The sequence below is a fragment of the Panthera uncia genome, chromosome F1 (genome assembly GCF_023721935.1).
Source record: "Panthera uncia isolate 11264 chromosome F1, Puncia_PCG_1.0, whole genome shotgun sequence".
Classification (NCBI taxonomy): Eukaryota; Metazoa; Chordata; class Mammalia; order Carnivora; family Felidae; genus Panthera; species Panthera uncia.
Window position 1 is genome coordinate 30,175,724 of NC_064813.1, and position 19,867 is coordinate 30,195,590.

The following is a 19,867-nucleotide window of genomic DNA, read 5'->3' on the forward strand; positions in this document are numbered from 1 at the left end:
TTCCCTGGGTCAGCAGGGGCTGGAAGGAAGGGCAGGTTCTGAGGACTGGAAAGGCCCTGCCTTCAGCCTTTGGGAGGAAGAGGAGGAATGAACTGAGAGGCAGGCTCAGCGTTTACCTGTGCTGCCTCCACAAATCTGGGCTCATTACTGTGGGGAGTTGCAGATGAAGAGGGATATTCTTGAGGAACAATCTAAAGAATCTGGTTTACTTTCCCAGCTTTTATTTATATTTTGTGCTTTAAAAAGCCTGGAGATTTAAGTTTCTGCTCAAATTCCAGAGTGCAGCAACTCTAGTGAAGGAAGGCTTAGGGCAGGTAACTCCCCCCCCATCATAGTTCTTTTTCCTAGGATGTAACTAAGGTCTGCAGCAATGTGAAAAGCACATTATAAAAGGGAAAAATATACAGAGCAGACTACCGTATCTATGTGCAACACAATCAAAAAAAGAATTCAAGTCATAATTCTTACCACTCCCATAATTAGCTCACTCATATCATAGATGATGAAGTTCATTCATTTCTGTGAAACTGTAGAAGTGACACAATAAATCCATGATTAGACAAGGTTACAATATACTGTGGCCATGATACAGCACAGGGCTATGTTTAGTCCATATTTTTCATTTACAGTTGCCAGAAAAAAAGTTGGCCTTTTAATTATATTATACTGAGAGGTTTGTCTCATAATTTTTACATATTTCAAAAAAGTGTACAAAACTGCCTATCCAACAGAGGTGGTGGCTTTTTTTATTCATCACTTGTATTGCTGAGAATACTGTGCATGTTGTAAGCACTGTTCTGCTTTTCCAAAGCTTTCTTTAGCTTTAGCTCCTCTAATTTTTTCCATAACTCTTCACGTTCCAATTCCTTCTTTTTCTCTCTGTAGAGAAACCAAAATTTTTGTAGTCAGAAACCTTTAATTTAGGGCCTGAAGAAAGTTGCTGTTTGGCAGTCTGCTGGAGAACACATTGTTCACCCCCATTTCATTTAACTCCCTCTCCTAAAGCATCTGGGCTCCAATTACTTGGAGCACCTGGTTACTCTTGTCACTCTCCTGTACCAACGCAGAGTGACCCCTTGCTTTCTGCCTGCTCCATGTTCTCACTTCCATGACCACTTTGTCATTCATGCTTTATTACGTTCCCTTTCTCACCTAAACCTCTTGCAGTCACCCTGGTTGGCACAGTCACCCTTTTACAGAGACAGAAGGGCTGGCTCTCAGGCTGGAGCCACTTCCAGGCAGAATCACCTCTCTAGCCACTAACCAGTCTCTTACTCTCTCACCTCTTACATGTCATGAGAACTTTAAAGTTTGAATCATCTCTGGAAAAACAAAACTCAAAATATTTTATGTGTTTCAACTATTTGATTTCAGTTCGAAGGGAAACAACTGTGAATAACCGAGACCAAACTGTTCTGAAGGACTATATGAACATGTGAAAAAACCATAGGCTGGGGCGCCTGGGTGGCTGAGTTGGTTGAGTGTCCCGTCGAACTCTCGATACCAGCTCAGGTCATGATCCCGGGGTCGTGAGATCAAGCCCAGCATCAGGCTTTGCGCTGAGCATGGAGCCTTTTTAAGATTCTCTTTCTCTAAAAAAACAAAACACCCCATGGACTTACGGTTCCACAGTTATATGCCATTATCATTTTGCAGATAACGATTAGGCGTATGAAATATACAAGTTATCTTTTTGTTATAAAAATCATCTTTTTCTTCCCACTGCTGCCCAATGTTTAATTTCTGCCTGAAAGGTGTGGTTTTTTTAAAAAGTTACTGATGGACTAGGATACCCTTGAAGAGGAGCCATTCTTGTTCTACTTGCCACAGGAAAACCCCGATTAGGAACTTTTTAGTCAAAAGAGATCAGCTTTTCCAAACAAACAATAGGTAATAAACTTCTTAAAAGTAAATGGTAGCTATATTCTCAAATGATGCGTGGGCACAGGTATACTGACTGGTTACTACCCATCTGATGTCTGAAATGAATGAGAAGTGATTTTTACAAGATCATTTTATATATGAAGTTCTTGAAAAGAGGTGATCACTAAGGCAGGTGTGTAAATGCTGGTATGTGCTATCATCCCTATGTATTGTTGCAAGGAACAAAATATTAATAGTACTGACAGAGACCTATGTGAGCTCCCTCTGACTGAAAAACAAAAAACAAAAACAAAAACAAAACCCAAAACACCGACTTTAAGATACCACTTCGTTAAAATGTGCGGCTTAAAACTACCAAACTTGTGCAAAGAGCAGCTGCAGAGTAAAGCAGACAAAGACGATTTTCATAGATACATAAGAAATCAAATTTTATAAATTTGGCAGAAAGTGTATTTCACAATGCAGATGCTGCTAGACTGATAAAGTCTAAGCCTCAGAGTGAGATAAAGAGAGGATTTATAATCCACATTAAAATCATAATCTAACCAGTAGGGGAAGTTTTTTATCTGGAAATGACTTAAAAGAGTTTTAAAGATATAGTTTGAAATTCTCTAATGTGACGGACTTAAATACTAATTTTAACTTAGGCAAGATACCTTATTGAACTGAAATCACCTTCAACCAACCTAAAGTGTATGAATAACTTGGTAATTAAAAATACCAAATACCTTTGTCTTTCAGCTTTGTAGGAGCTAGTAAGGTCGTCAAAAAGCTTGCCATTCATTTCCATTAGGGTTTTCAGCACGTTGTATACCAGTGCTACAATGGTCCTAAAATGAAAGTAAGCAGTGCTGGGTTATAGGAAATACAACATGACTATCATCTCTAAATAGTGGCTGATTCACTTAATCCATTTTAGAGACAACAGACAAAGGTGCAAGAGGTTTAGGAATTTGCTCAAGGTCACACAGCCAGTGGTGATAGAGATGGTCTGATTCCAAAATTCACGTCTTTCTTATCATGCTTAAACTCTTAAAGCGTTATGGTTATCTTCATGGCTGCTCTCCAGTCTCAAGCTAACAGTATTAAAAGATGAAGAAAATCACCTACCATAACTTGTAAACAAAACAAAAAACCCACAAAGGAGGATAAGGGTGTTACAGAGGTTGGAATATATGCAGTCTAAACATCTACACCTTAAGCACCCCTGCTTCTCCCTGGGATAGCACCGACCTTCGAGGTCTGTGCATCCTTGGCGGATGTTCGGTTGGTCTCCCCCACTGGGTTTGACCACACACTGGTGCAGAATGTCACACCAGGTCGTCCTACCTTCAGGGGGGTTTGCAATTTTAAACTGAAGTTAACAACATACATGTATTTACAGCTCTGTGAAACTATATGTATATCAAGTGCACAATGGAATGAAACTGATGTTAACCTTAGAATAAGTTCCAAATCTGTATAGGTTTCATGTATGAGTTAGGAGATTCAAAGACAAAAAGCACAAATATCAGAATACCGCGATCAACATAAAAGACACTTACGGATTCCAGTGTTCTTTGGAGATTTTGTATAAACTGCCAAACATAATTGGCAGAATTTTATCAATATTCTCCTCAATCAAACTAAGAATATATTCATTATTCCAGAAGTACAATGCCCTTTCTGCAACCTAAAAAAACATTTAGAAACGTCAAAACTAAAAGATAAAGGAAAGGCTAGTATAAAAAAATGGCTTCGCTGAAAACATCATACCTGAAAATGAGAACTGGAGACACACTTGGATATTTGCTTAAAAAGGGGCTCTTCAATTTTTTTGAACTGTGTGGGTTCAATGACATCTAAGATTTCTTCAATTTCTCCTAAAAACATCACCTAGGTTAAAAAAATTTTTCTTTTAATAAATATGACAAATTTTATGAACATACAAAACTACAAATGAGAAGGCTAATCTACAAATTACACAGGGGACAAAAAAGGTCTTGACAGTATACGCAATTTACTATAATGCTCAGCTATCCCACCAAGTCTCTTCAATCCCCAGAAAACCAGCTCCTGCTAGGTAGCAATAACAATACGGCCAAGCCCAAAGCTGCGTGGTTTATATACTGAAGCCCTAAGATTAAGAAGTTTTAGTGAGATTGTACTATTTTTGTTTAACAAAACCTACTTCTTTCTGACTGCATGTTTTTGGCCAAAATTTCAGCAGTCCTCTGATCACCTGCAAAAAAGAAGTTTAGCACAAATTAAGCCATGAAGTTGGTCAATCCCAGGAAATTTTTAGTAATTGTGATTACATAACATTCATTCTGAAGTAGATCAATATTTAAGTGTATCCCCCGACTTTCTGCTCAGCTTTACACTTCTATTAATAAGTATTTGCTGAGTGTGTCTGTACCAGATACTGTTCTAGATGCTAGGAAGACAGTGATGAACAAGACAGGTGACTGGTGACCCGGATTTTCAAAAAGCAGGGAGACCAATGGAAGTTATTCATGAAACATGTAAGTAATTTTAATAGTTAAGTGCTACTTACTAGGAAGAAAATAAAGGAAAGTATGATAATGACTTGGTGGCATGAGTGAGGAAAGTTATTTTAGGGAGAAAATAAGGAACAAAGAATTTCTATTACTTAAAACCATTTGAAGCACCAAGAAAGCCAGGAAGCTTCCCAATTTATTTGATAGCTAGCACCATCTTGATCACCAAGATACATGGAAGGGATCGTGGATTTAAGTGAACATAATTGCAAAGATTTGTACTAAACTGAACATTAACAGGACAATATTTGCCCCATTATGCCTTATTCCAGAAATTCCAGGATAGTTCAACTCATTAACAGTTCTAAGTTAAAAGGGAAAAAAACTGTATGATCATCTCAAGATTTTGAACAGTTGTTCAAAATGTCTGACTGCCTATATATTCTGGTAAGAATTTAGTTTAGTAAGCTAGAATGAAGAGAATTTATTAGAAACCATCAGCAATCATCTTATATAGTGATTTCTTGGAGACAGGCGGTAAAAACCATCAGGGCCTGGTACTCTCGTGGAAATGTATCTGATAGCCTTTTAGGTTATTTTATAGTTATAATCCAGTTACAGTTATATTCAATAGCCTGGTCCTGTAATAAACACTTACTCAAATTAGGAAGAACACTGTTCAGGAGACAGTCCAATAAGATAAAAAGGATCCAATGAATATTCTTGGACAGGAATACCAAAATTATACTTATTCGTCTAAGTATATAATTATATACTCCCTAATTTAAAAAACAAAAATTACTGGGGCGCCTGAGTGGCTCAGTTAGTTAAGCATCTGACTTCAGCTCAGGTCATGATCTTGCAGTTCTGTGAGTTCGAGCCCCACGTCAGGCTCTGTGCTAACAGCTCAGAGCCTGGAGTCTGCTTTGGATTCTGTGTCCCCCTCTTTCTCTGCCCCTCCCCTGCCAACACGTGCATGCTCTCTCAGAAATACATAAACATTAAAATTAAAAACCAACAAAATTTCTAAAATGAATAGCCAAATTCAATGTGGCCAGATAAATATATAAAAATCAATACCTTTGTAAAACAAAGTATCAGTAATAAAAAAAGGTGCATTTCCTAATAAAAACTAATGTACATAAAGAAAAAAATTTGCAAGAAATGTTTACTGATCGTGAGAGACTACAAATAGATGAGATGATTCAATATCATACATTTTTCCTATATTTAATGTAATTTCAATCAAATACCAACTGAATTACTTTCTGAAACTAGAAACATTTATTCTATAATCTGTAAGTGTAAGCAAATAACCAAGAACTTTTCTGGGTGGGAGGGGGAGAATTAACGGAATGGAACCCATATTACTGATATTAGCAACTAAAATGAGATGATATCAGCACAGAAACGGACAAAAAGATATGAAATAGGGATGTGTAGCTAGCTCAGTCAGTAGAACATGCAACTCTTGATCTCGGGAGTCATGAGTTCAAGCTCCATGTTGGGTGTAGGGTATAGAGTTTATTTAAAGAAGCAGGCAGGGATAGGAAACAAGACTATCTACAGTCATGTACATGTATGGATATATGTATGACAAAGGTGACATTTCAGTTCCATGGAAAATAGATGAATTAGCCAATTAAGTGGTGGTACTTGGACTGCTGTCTCCCCGTTTAGAAAGAAAAAATGTAGCTGTGTTGGTAGCCAGACTCCTAAAATGATCTTCCATGATCCTTACTTCCTAAATTCACATACTTGGATAATCCCATCCCCTCAAATTGGGCTGGCCTGGTGACTTGCTTCTAACCAACAGAATGTGGCGAAAGGGACAGAATATCTCCTCCATGAGTAGGTTATAGAAGATTGTGACTTCCATCTTACTAGGAGATTGTCTAGAGCCTTCTCATCTTGCAAGCTTTGATCAAGCAAGCTGCTCTCTGTTGGAGCAGTTCCTAGTCAGGAACTGACTAGGCACTGAGGGTAGTCTCTAGCCAAGAGCCAGCTAGGAACTTGAGGCCCTCAGTCCAACAGCACTTGAGGAACTGAATTCTGCCAACAACCACATGAACTCAGAAGCAGATCCTTCCTCATGTGATCCTTTCTGTGAGAGCCCAGCCAGGGCCAATACCTCGACTGCAGCCTAGTTGGAGACCCTGAAGCAGAAGACCCAGGTAAGTAATGCCTGGATTCTTGTCTCACAGAAACTATGAGCTAATAAATGATTGTTTTAAGCCACTAAATTTTGTGATAACTTGTTACATAGCAACAGAAAACTAATAAAAAGCAACAAAAAAGAAGACCAGTTCTTCACCCTTGTCACACACAAATTTCAATTTCAAATGGTGTAGCAGGTTAAATGATGGCCCTTCAAAAAATCTGTGTCCTAATGTCTAGAATCTATGAATGTGACTTATTTGGATAATGGGTCTTTACAACTAAAATTAGTTAAGGTCTCAAGATTAGATCATCATCTGCACGGGCCCTAAATCCAGCGATGTGTCCTTGTAAAAGACCCAGAGGACAGACAGAAGAGGCAGCAGTGTGAGTGTGGAGCAATGCCACAAGCCAAGGAGCACCTGGAGACACGGGAAGCTGGAAGAGGCAGGAATGGAATCTCCCCTAGAGCAACTGGAGGGAGTGTACCCCTGCTGACAACTTCAGTTTGGACTTCTGACCTTCAGAACTCTGGGAGAATAACTTTGTTATTTTAAGCTACCAAGTTTGTAGTAATTCACAGCAGCCCTAGCAAACTATTACTGATGGAATAAACATTTTATAGGTAAAGACGAAATCCATAAAATAACTAGAATAGGATACTGGAGAATATTTTTATAATCTTAAAGGGTAGAAGGATTTTTCTTAGTACGACATCAAGGCCAGAAACCATAATGATGAATAGATTCCACTACATAACATTTTTCTTCAGTTCTTTAAGGAAAGATTGAAAACTATATTCAGGGACCACTGGGTGGCTCAGTCGGTTAAGTGTCTGACTCTTGATTTCGGCTCATGTCACGATCTCGTGGTTCATGGGTTCGAGCCCCATGTCGGGCTCCATGCTGACAGCTCGCGGGGCCTGCTTGGGGTTGTGTCTCTCCCTCTCTCTGCCCCTCTACCGCTTGCACTCTCTTTCGTTCTCTCAAAATAAACTTTAAACACAAAACTATATTCAAATTTAAAAACTCCAAATGGATAAAAATTATTTGCAAAATATATCAGGAAAATGATTAAAAGTAGGCAAAGAACACAGAAATGTAAATGATCAATAACCACATAAAAGGATGGCTTAATCCTTGTAGTAATAAAAACCTATTAAAGTAAGATTTCTTACCTCTTTGACTAGCAAATATTTTAAAGCTTAACATTCAGCATTGGCCATGGTGAAGGAAAATGCATCTTCACACTCTGGACTGTATTAAATTGTTCAGACTTTTTGGAAGGCAGCTTGGAATATGTTAAAATTTCCAAGTAAGTACTCTTTGACTCAGCAACATGGTTTTAATTTTAATGATTTTTAAACATTTATATACATGGGGTGCCTGGTTGACTCAGTACGGCATGAATGCAGTTCTCGATCTTGGGGTCATGAGTTCAAGCCCCACATTGGGTGTAGAGATTGCTTTAAAAAAAAAATTTTACTTAAAAAAAATTTATATAGTAAAATTCGTGTGTGTGTGTGTGTGTGTGTAGGTGTGTGTAGGTGTGTACTGTTTGTTCTCAGGATTTTTATACACACATAGATTTTCTTTTGTTACCAACACCACAGACAGGACACAGAACAATTCTAACACCCTAAACATCCCCTCACCCAGCAACATGTTTCAACTACTCATGTGTCCATAAATTCAAGACTGATTAAATATGTTATGATAATCCATATAGTGGAATTCAGTGCTACCAGTGAAAGCAATAAAACAGATTAATATGGAAAGATAGCCACATTATACTGAGAAGTAAAAACACCTGATCAACACTGTCCTACAACAACCTACACACATACACACACACACACATATATATATAGAAAAAATTTCTAGAAAATATATTCATCAACTTAAATGGTTCTCTTTTAGGTGACAAGATTTTAAGGAACTTCCTCCACATTGAGCTTTACGATTTTGTATTGTGTGAACCAAATTAACACACATTACTTTCACAAAGAGAAGTAACATTAAAGTCATTTCCATTTTAGAAAATAAAATAATTTCAATTGAAGATCTGGGTACCTAAATAATGTAATAAACTAGCCAAAGTTCTGACTTACTTATAATTTGCAAGAAGCTTAGATATGAATACCAGGTTTCTAGAGAATAAATATGAAGGCTCAAACCCAAGTAACATGGCCATAATTTTGGTGCTGGAATGGACTATGGGAGAAATGGAAAGATCTATATACCTGTACAGATCATTATGAACTGAAAAATATTTTCCTTTGTCAACCTGGACATTTACCTTTCTACCTCTTCATCCTGTTCCTATTTCCATTAACTCAGCTCCTCTAAGAAAGATCTCTGGCCATCATCCTCCCTAATCTACTCTTTAAAAAGAAATAACCTTTCTTCTCTATCCATCCCATATTAATTTGTTTAAATTATATCTGTCTACAATTCAACTACGAACCATGACTTACTATGGTATGGATTTTGTCTGAAGTCTGATGAGAGGTACCATGGATTTATATTATGTTTTAATCTACTTTAGAGGTTTATGTGGTTTCATGTAATACCAGGCTCCTAATTCTCCTGATTAGTCTTGAAAAAACTATTTTTTAGCTGTTTCCAGAAAGATTTGCAAGTGTAAAAGTTCAAAAACTCAAAGTATTAGGAGTGGAAAAATATCTTTTGTTCATTTACACAAAGTTCAATCAGAGGAAGACTACTAAGTTTATAATCTTTTCAAGCATCCCTAGGGATAGCCTCAGTAACTTCATAATAAAGAAAATCTCACTTAAATCCTTTAAATGCTTTGCTTTTCTTCAGGAACTCTTAGATATTTAGATTAAGGATACCTAGAAAACATTCTGTCAAAATACTCATCAATGTAAAAAGGTTGTTTTCTCTGCTTTCATACGTTTCTATTTCTCCGTACCTTTTGTTTTTCTTAAATGTTCAATTTTCATAGTAACATTTTTATTCTCTCCTGAATCTTATCGCTGTGGGCAAACAGTCAACAGAATTCAGACTGAATTGCTATGCTGATTCATAAACAACCTTTACTCCAAGAATACATCTGCATCACCAAAGGCAAGGACATGTTTTCAATCCCTATCATGTAGTTTATTATTAAAGAGAGAAAATCCTAGTTCTAAAAACAAAACAAAACTCCAGGGAACAGTTTTGGGACCCTCACAGTATGTTTTAATTTTAAAAGGTGAATGAAGATTAGAAATGTTGTCAGTAAAGACAATATGTATGTAAAATTTCACATGCAGTCACTAGATCCTGTCATCACACATCTCTGCTATATTTTAGTATTAATCTATATTTAAGCTATTCAAGAGACATCCTATAACTCATAAGAACTTCCCCTCCCAACCCTGTTCTTTGAATGCAGATTAACCTAACATTCCTTCTAAATGACTTGAAAGTATATTACTACTGTTTGATAGCTCTACACAGGTATATAAAGAAAAAGCCACAATGAAATGCTACAATGTAGATTAAAGACATAAAAATAAATAGGACACTTACTGGTTCTGTTAGTGTGGTATCTTTCTCCAGGAACTGTACGACACAGTAGGCTAGCTAAAATGCAAGGGACAGTTTATAAATATTACTGAAAGAAGTAACAGTGATGCAGGATTTTTATATTTAGTTAACACAAATGATTACCTCATTTTAACAAATTTTACTCTAACCCAATATATAACCATGAATATATTCACAACTGTGTCACTTGTTAAGCCTGAAAAGTAACTTACAGGTCAAAAAATGTTCTTTTTTCAGTAGTAACTTCTCAATGTAAGGACTACAGCTAACATTTTAGTTTCTCAGCAAGTTTCTGCATGTATACCTATGCTGATAGGATATTATTTACATACTCCTAGAGACTAAAATCATTGTCCAACTACACTATCAGGGCTAGATGGAACATTCTGCAGATATGTGGGACTCATTCAAAGTCAGGGCCTAGGCGCTGGTAGTATAGTGGTGAGCATAGCTGCCTTCCAAAGTCAGGGCCTAGACTAGAAAACAAGAAAACTGGATATTATCTCTCCTATATCTACATTAAAAGTGCATTGAGCTTATTTAATAAAGCTAAATATTGTAATACGTTTAAATTATAACAAAAGTTTGCTTTAATTTACAAAGCAAATTGCTTAATTATACCTAAAACTGCTGCCTTAATATTTCTCAGTTTCTCTGCCTTTATATCAGCCTTTGAAACAATGTTCATTTCATTTGAAAGTTGTCTGAAACTTACCTGAGCATGAAACAAAGCTAATCCTTTTGCAGTATGCATAGGAATAAGAACCTTCATTAGAAATTGTTTATGTTCTGCTTTCAGTGGCAATGCAAAGCCATTGATAATACTGGAGGGAAAAAAAGGCAGGGGGAAGGGTTAAGTAGTTACTACTTTATTTCCAAAAGTTATTTCCATGAGTAAGTACCTAAGGAACACTGCTCTGCTTCAGTCCTGGTGTTGAATGACTTCGTCATCTTCAAACTACTTTATGAATTCTGTTCTTCTAAGTCATTCAATGATGCCAAAAAGAAAACTGGGACTGCCAATTAAAGTCCCAGGAAGTAATTTCTATCTTCATTTTCTAGAAAGCCTATCACTTTATGCATCATTGCCTTTATTTTCCTACCTACAGCCACAGGAGAGTTAGTATCACAATGTTGTTAGAACTTTCAAAATTTTCTGAAGCAGAAGTATTTTCTGAAATACATTCTGAAGTTTCTCTTACTTTGCTAAAAGATCTGAAATTAAGAAGTAGTTTTCTCCATAATCACTCTCTAACTATAAATAGAGGGGGCCTAATCTTCTCAAGTTAATATTGCTATGTGATGAATACAGAAAGCAAAATGTTCACATAAACTAAAAGGCTATAGATTCTTCTAAAAAGAACAGACGGATTAGGAAGGGCCTATCAATATCTCAGCAAGAATTCTTATAACTTCATCAAAGATTCACTATAGTTTATTTCATTTCTTCCCAATCAGATCCTATAATTTCTGAGGCAGTCTGGCAAGATCAGGCATAAAACATGCCACAGCTTCAAAAGCAGGAAGAAGCCTATTCTAAAACAGATGTCTTGCATGGCAAGTACTTTAATATGCTGACCGCTTAAAAAGCTATAAAAAGAATTCAGTTGAGAAGCTATGTCTTGTGCTCTATATTTAAACTCTAAAATATAAAATAATTTCTCCAACCCCAGTAAGATTCTAATACATAAAACGTTCAAAGTTATTTAACTCTTAAAAAACAATGACCTACCTTCCTAATATTTCAAGGAGTTCAGCAACACCATTGAAATGTTCTGTTTCATATATAAACCTGAATTTAAAATAAAGACAGGTGTAATGAAAACTCAAACATTAGAAAACTAAATTAAGAGGCAGGAAAGTAGAGAAATCAATCCTAAGGGCAACTATAAGAAACCTACAAGTGTGCTTCAGGAATTCTTTGTAAGCTATCTTGCCCCAAACTAGTTACCTCTAAGCAATCTTATAAAATAAGGCCTGGGGCGCCTGGGTGGCTCAGTCGGTTACGCGTCCGACTTCGGCTCGGGTCATGATCTCGCGGTCCGTGAGTTCGAGCCCCGCGTCAGGCTCTGTGCTGACTGCTAAGAGCCTGGAGCCTGTTTCAGATTCTGTGTCTCCCTCTCTCTCTGCCCCTCCCCTGTTCATGCTCTGTCTCTCTCTGTCTCAAAAATAAACAAACATTAAAAAAAAAATTTTTTTTTTTAAATAAAATAAGGCCTAATTCCTATTAAGTCACATACACTTTTGCTATAATCTAGCTGCAGAGATAACAGAATATTATTTCACCTGGAAGATTTTATTTTACTTAAAAATGTATACGAAAGATGGGTTTTCTCAAAGAAATACTTTCAAAATAGGAAACCTCCACCCACAGGAAAATCTACGAGGTAAGGACCCATATGGAATCAAGCCACTTTTATTCATAGTTTCTCTAAACCTAAACTACACAGGCTGTCTAGCTTTCCAAGATTAGGCTTGCTGTTAAAGCAGAAGTCATGAACTCAAATGACTACAGGACAGGGAAGTATCATGACTAGAGTAGACTTAGGAGGACAGAGACCTCAGGAGATGCGGTCTCTCAAGGAGGCAGCCATTACTGATCTCGAACTGTTACATCATACGAATGCTAGCCTAATTCTGCCACATTTCCAAATAAACCAAGCCTGAAATGTGGTTACATTAAAGCAAAATCTCCTAATTAGAAGCAATTACTTAGCAGATTATCACTTATAGTCAAAATATATACTCCATATAAATTTAATTAGTTTTGTCAGAAAATCAAAACTACTTTCAAGAGCTATTGATTTAAATATTTATACACAATTTTTTAAACAAAAGGCTCAAAGAAGTAGGTAACTAGACATAAATTCTCCTCAATAAACCTTAAACATGAACATTGGTACTACCTATTCTAAACAGTCTTCATAACTATTGTCCACTTAGATGAGAAGTAAAGTTGCAAGTTTCGAAAAAGTTACATGCAATCACGACACCCACAAAACAGGCTTAAAATGACTCAAATACTTATCAACAGTTCAGATATAAAAATTAAAGGAACTGGAATAAAAAGAAAACATGGAAGGGGAAAAGTGCTATACATGAATATATGACCAGTTTACCTGAGGAAAATGTTGTTAATTTGTTTTCTGATGAATGCTCTTAATCCAAGAAATTTCCCATAAATTCGGTGCAGAACAGTCTTCAGGAAGTCACGTTCTCTGGGATCTTCACTATCAAAAAGCTCCAGGAGCTTTAAAAAAAATCTGAGAAATTACTTTTTAAAAATAATTGAGCTAAAATTTCACTTTATTCTAATTTGATTTCAAGATAACCCATGAAATTTTTTTAAAAAATTTCAATGATTCTGCCTTATCAGGTTGATTTTATTCTTGCTAAATAATGAAGCTAAAGAAAAGTTTAAGGAGTATTTCTTTTCACTTCATTTCAAAAAACACATAAAAATATAAATACTTTGAAAAGTGTACAGTTTTGTTTTGTATTTTTTTTGCTTTGCCACTCATTTAAAAATTCTGTCCTCTTCTTGACTACTAACCATGGCTCATAATTTTACAGTTTTGAAACCTGAGAGATTTTTAATGCTTTTTGATAGTAATTCAAAACTACATACAAAAATCTTAAGCTTGCAAACTGCAAGTCGTTAAATAAATGAAGTTTGAAAATACACATGTGCAAATGAGTAATTTCCTGTTTACTAGAAAGATTTATACAGACTAAAATTGTTTTGTGATTTTACACTAAAAATCAAGTCACCATGCCAACAGCTCAGAAATTAATATTTAGTAGGAGAAAGTACTGGCAGATACATGCTAATAGAGTAAAAGTCATTCAGGAAATAATGAAATAGAGATGAGACTACAGATTTTTATTTAAAGTCACTTTAGCAACTGGCTGCAAAAGTTTAAACCAGTTCAAACTGGCTAATTCACCATTTTCTTCCTATACCTCTACACAACTCTTCAGCAAAGGCAGAATAAAGAGATCTTTGAAAAATTTAAAGTCAAAGCTCAAATTCCCATTTTTAAAATGGCAAAGAAACTGAATTTCTGCTGTCAAAAAATGGTATTACTGTATTTTAAATAAAACATTGGATTTTCTTAGGAAAAATTTTAAAGTAATTTCTCTATGTAGAATATAATTACCTATATGAAGTCATCAAGGAATTTTACATTCTGTACTTTGATATTGATAATTACAGTCAAGATGGCAAGCTCTGGACTCCTCAAAGTTCTTTTCCCATTCTGTCTTGAATTATATGTGATTATTTACATATGCATCTCTTCTATTAGAGTGAATGCCTTTTGAGGGTTGTGATGACTTTAGTCATATTTACATACCCTTAAACAAATGTCTTGTTTATAGTTTGCATTCTTTGTTCACTAGGTTATTAAAGTCTTGAATGAGGCTCCAAACAAAAATATCCAGAGTAAAAGAATTTGTGTTAATATACCTAATAAATTCAGTTCAAATTATTCTAATTAAAAATGGCTAACCTACTCACTTGAGACACTCATATTCAAGTTTCTGATGTTGGGTTTACTTAGAAGATAAGCTTGCAAATTAATAAAAGGGGCCCTTACTTGTTAAGGTTGACATGTTTAATTCAAGAATAAATGAATTTAGTACGAGTTGATCCTCAGGAGAAAAATATAAACTAGAGAATACCTGTTCGCCAACTGTTAAATCTACTTAAAAAAACCTATTCTGAAATACTGTAATCTAAATAATCTATTTATAAATATAAATATAAATTCATATAATAAAACATACATAAAACTAGTCATCAGGAAATTGTTTCTTATTCTGGCTGTGATGCTTATCTCTAACTTTGCTTTTAAGGGTAATTCATAACCTCTGAGCTTTTTCGTCACTGATAAAATGAAGAAGGCTGAAACTAATCTTGTGTTTTCTAAGTGTAGGGAACATTATGGTCAGAGAGAGTCTAGTTTGAATCCTGATTGTGCCATCTACTAGCTGTGTAAAATTAGACACACATGCTTTATATAAAAGCATATAAGGACAATGCCAGGCACATAAAAAGCACTCGGTAATTCTTAGCTTCTTTCTTTCTTCTGAAATCCTATGATTTGAACATAACTTGGAATTATCCAAGTATTTTTTTTCTCTTGAAATATGAATGTCCAAATTTATACTTAATTTTTTCCTGTACTTTTAAGTCTTAAAATGACCACGTAATCAAATAATTTCAAAATACAAAAGCTAAGGATTCTCTCATATACTATTCATGAAGAATAACATAATATGAATACATCACAGAAGTGATCTATGAAAGCACAGTCATATAAACTGCTAGGAACAAATTACTGGGCTTTGGTTTCTCGGATAATTCAGGTATTTAGAGTATAAAGTAGAAGTTTTCTTCTTGTTTCTCTTCAAACCCATGGAATAAACCAGCAGCAGAAATACCTCAAGCTCTAGACTGAAGAAGCACTAAGGCAACTGTTCCCCTCAACCTGCTTTTATGTTAAACACAATTTAATGTGGTATTTCTAGAGTTCTTTAATATACTCTATTCCTTCTGTAGCACACAAGAGCTACCGAAGGAAATAAATATGCATTCATCTGCAATTACCAAAATCACAAAGTTCTATTTAATCTGATTTTTACTTGTGAATGAAATGTAAATTTTACTGTTAGCACACACCCAATATTTCTTTGTAATTTATGAAGAGTTGCTTGAATGGTTGAAGGACATATTCCTGACAATATTCTTCATTAATCAATACACTAAGAGCAATTAGTCAGAATACTTTATGTGAGGTCAGGTGTCGCTATAAATGATGAAAACTGAACTCTAAATAAATATGCGGAACTCATGTTTATAGAATCTTTATTATACAACAGTGGTAAGAGGGTAGGAAAGGTCCTCGTAATGATTTTAGTCCTCGCCTCTGCACTGGGTTCATTGCTACCTTTTCACTCATCTCCTACCTTTCTTGAAAGTGCAAATAACTCTAGAAGAGAAGAGCATCAAATTCCTAATGAGACCTTACATACTGATAAGTATTTCCAAAGAGAAAACCTGCAAAGATTTGGTCTACTTCACCACAATCCTGTCTAGGGCCAGCCAGTTCCCCTCAGTTAAAGAGAGGCTTTTACATTGTTGAAAAGACTTTGAAGATTAAAATAAAAATGAACACATTCCAAAAAATTAATTTTCAGTATGTAGTTTCCAAAAAATAATAGCTTGTAACTAATTTATAAAAAAAAAAGAAGGTATCCCATTATGTTTCATTCACTCTATCTCCTTTTCTTCCTAAATATCCCATTTATCTGCGGTTTAGGAACTGGGAGGCTAGAATGCCCAAGGTGTGAAGGGGAAGGAAAAAGGAAAGGTCATTGGTAATTGTAACCGGTAACAGGAAAGGAGCCGAAGCCCAAACTCCTAATGGTGATTCCATTTCTGTTTTTTCTCTGTCATTTCAAAGTTACAATGCTTAAAACATACCCCAAAGGTCAAGTTCAAAGACTTAAAAATTTAAAAGAAAGCTTCTTGCCCTTTGATTGAATGGTCATACCAAATTTTCTCAGATTGTCCAGAAAGGCTTGCTTTTCTGGTCTTTATAAAATAACTAAGAATTCAGGATTGGATGTAATTCCACTGATGTCATTAGAAGCTCACTCTTGTTTAAAATACTCTCGTATTCTCATAGCTCCTTCACTTTTACCCTAATTGTTTGGCAAGAGTATTAAACGATGTTAAAGTAAAATAAACCATTTAAGTTTTGACAGACTATTTTAATCACAAATTAATGAATCATTGCTAAGATGAACCTAAGGAAATTTAAGACATAAGAATTCCTTACCTGCTGTACAAATTTCTGGTCAATGTATCGCTTTGCAATGCTAGGCTGGAAATCAGGGCTCTCCAAAAATCTTAAGAAGAATTCATACACCAACTATGAGAAAAAGTCAAATAAAAACTAAGATGATGCCTATAAAATTTTACCCTCTTAATCACTTCATACCAAACATACCTCCCCTACCAACCTAGGAGGGAGATTTCAGAGCTCATTAGAAAATGTGATGAGTTGGTAACATTTTTTTAAAAACTAAATATATATTCACAATTTGGTCTCCTAAGCTGGTAAATTTGGGAGTTAATTGCTTCACATCACTTGTTGAAACTGTAATTACAGGAACTAGAAAATAAATATTTTGCCTAACAAAATATTTAACTAAGAAAGACTGTTTTGTAGTCCATACTCACTGGGAACATGTTCATTTTCCAGTGGACTCCTAACCCACTTCAATTTAATTTCTAGAGTTCTTTAAATATAGATCAGAAACTTACAGGTAAGAATAAACTAGATTGCAAGGGCTGGCGCATCAATAACAATAAAAAGAAAACCTTCACGTCTTTCTATAAAACTATAATGGGGCAAACAATTAAATCAAAACCAGCATACCTTATCTACACTTGGGGAGTAATGAACCAAATTATGTAAATTCAGGGTTCAGGAAGGAATGTCTTTTAACCAAGGTGAATAAACTAGGAAGTCACAGCAGGACTTCTACTTAAAAAGGGCCAAGCATTTTAAAAGTAGCAGAAAATGTTCACTTGCTACCACAAATCAGAATTAGATAAAGTAAGGTTTAGTTCAACTTGTTTCCATCACACCTACATCTGTCTTTCAAGAAGAGAGGAAAATACACTAAAGTTTTTTTATTGTAACCTACCAGCTCATAAAAGACAGGAGTATAGCCCCTGAAATTTAAAGTAAGGAATTTGCCTTACTTTATTAGCTACTGAGAAACATATTAATCTAGCATCCTAAACATAAAAAAGGAAGATTATATCCTAAAGCAAAAACAGTCATTCAATAAACAGGTATAGTTGGGCCACATATAGAAGGGAGAAAAAAGGGGCACCTGAATGGCTCAGTTGGTTCAGCACCCAACTTCGGCTCAGATCATGATCTCACAGTTTGTGAATTTGAGCCCCACATCAGGCTCTCTGCTTCAGAACTTCTGTCCTCCTCTCTCTCTGCCCCTCCCCCGGACTCTCTCTCTCTCTCTCATTCTCAAAAATAAATAAACATTAAAAAAAAAAAAGATTGCTATAATAAATTTACAGACTTTACAACACACACAAAAAAGCATTACCAGATCTGGGGCTTTATCACTCACCACACAATAACAAATTTTTATTATTTTATTCAATTATTTTATTAATATTATACAACAGTTTTAGGAACAAATATTATTTGTGTTTGATGCATCTTTTTTGCCCAGCTGTGCAAAAGGAATGATGCTTATCTGGTCTAATTATTATCTTTTAATTTTCATGTTAAGTATGATATTGTAACAAGAAAACAAATTGGTATCAGTTTTATTTGTAAATAATCTTCTAATCAACTAACTATGTAGATAATTTTGCTTTGGAGTACACACATGCAAAAAAAATCTACAAAAATTATCAGAGTCCTCTGAAGAGTAATACAGTCTCATGGACTGCTACACAGGTTCACTGGCACAACTGTCCAGTGCCCATTTTCATGTCCAATACTGGCCTGCTGTGGTAAGTTCCTACTTCTGGTTATTGGCATAGAGCTCCTAAAACCCTTGGAATTTCCTGAGTGATAAGGGTAAGAGGTGCATCTTTTGTTATAAGAAGCCCCTTTCAATCATGCCTGAGTTTAGGCTAATGAGATGACTGTAGAAGGATGAAGCCTGCTTATCACAGCAACCAACCCTATGATAAGAGGGTTGAAACTTTCAGTCCCAAACCCCATCCTCCAGGGAGGGGAGAGAGACTGGAGACTGAGTTCAATCACTGATGACCAGTGATTTAATGGATCACATTCACCTCACGGAACCACCATCAAAATCCTCAACAAAGGGGTTTGGAGAACTCCTGAACTCCTGGGTTGGTGAACACATCAAGGTACTGGGAGGGTACTACCATGGAGCCCCTTCTCCAAACTGTGATCTATGCATCTCTTTCATTTGGCTGTTCCTGACTTGCATCCTTTATAATAAGCCAGTAACAGTAAATGAAGTGCTTCCTGTGTTCTGTGGGCAGTTATGGCAAATTATCAAACCTGAAGAGTGGATTGTGGGAACGAACCCCAGACTTAAAGCCAGTTGGTCAGAAGTACAAGAGGCCCAGACTCCTCTGACTGCCATGTGAAATGGGGTGTGGCCCCATGGGACTGAGCCCTTAACCTGTGGTATCTGTGGTAACTCTGGGTCATCAGTGTCAGAAATGAATAAATTATAGGACACCCAGTTGGTATCCACAGAGAAGTGGAGAATTTCTTGGTGCAGAAAATCCACACATTTGGTGTCAAAAGTGTTATGGGTAGAGGAAACAAGTTTTCCTTTTAGCTACATACAGTGGGAATGTTATTAGGCACTGTACAGCCCCAAAAAGCTTATTCACTTGTTAGGGAGGTGAGACAAAATTAAACATATAAAATGGTATATATGTAAAAATTATATGGCACAGACTATGAGTGGAGGAGACATTTAGAAAAGGGCAATAGCACTGTGGAATAAAGTCAGCAGGAAAAATAAAATCAGCAGGAGGAAAATGCAACTTGGGCCCTACATTTGATCTGACTTTGGATATGCCAAAAAGAAAAAGAAGGGCTTTTATAGAAAGGTAGGACATGTCTTGAGCACGAGATATAGGGTATGGGTTGATGGGTATGGAATCAGAGACTCAGAACCTTTATGAAGATCCCTAGTTAAGTGGAAGTTAAGATTTGTGGTGAGGTGAGACCAGGTTAAACAGGAGTCAAGTACAGC

At 35.8% G+C, this 19,867-nt stretch overlaps 1 protein-coding gene across 1 annotated transcript in view; it reads right to left on the reverse strand.

Annotated features, from left to right (window-relative positions):
* Positions 1-723: 723 nt before the first annotated feature.
* Positions 724-19,867, reverse strand: part of PPP2R5A (protein phosphatase 2 regulatory subunit B'alpha) — a 63,574-nt gene continuing 44,430 nt past the window's right edge. The window contains exons 4-13 of the mRNA XM_049634185.1: positions 16,921-17,013; positions 13,195-13,325; positions 11,808-11,867; positions 10,791-10,899; positions 10,058-10,111; positions 4,055-4,105; positions 3,640-3,759; positions 3,429-3,556; positions 2,613-2,714; positions 724-879 (exon numbers count right to left, since the gene is read on the reverse strand). Of these exons, the coding sequence (XP_049490142.1) occupies positions 747-879; positions 2,613-2,714; positions 3,429-3,556; positions 3,640-3,759; positions 4,055-4,105; positions 10,058-10,111; positions 10,791-10,899; positions 11,808-11,867; positions 13,195-13,325; positions 16,921-17,013 (981 nt within the window). The 3' untranslated portion in view covers positions 724-746. The remainder of the gene's footprint in view (positions 880-2,612; positions 2,715-3,428; positions 3,557-3,639; positions 3,760-4,054; positions 4,106-10,057; positions 10,112-10,790; positions 10,900-11,807; positions 11,868-13,194; positions 13,326-16,920; positions 17,014-19,867) is intronic.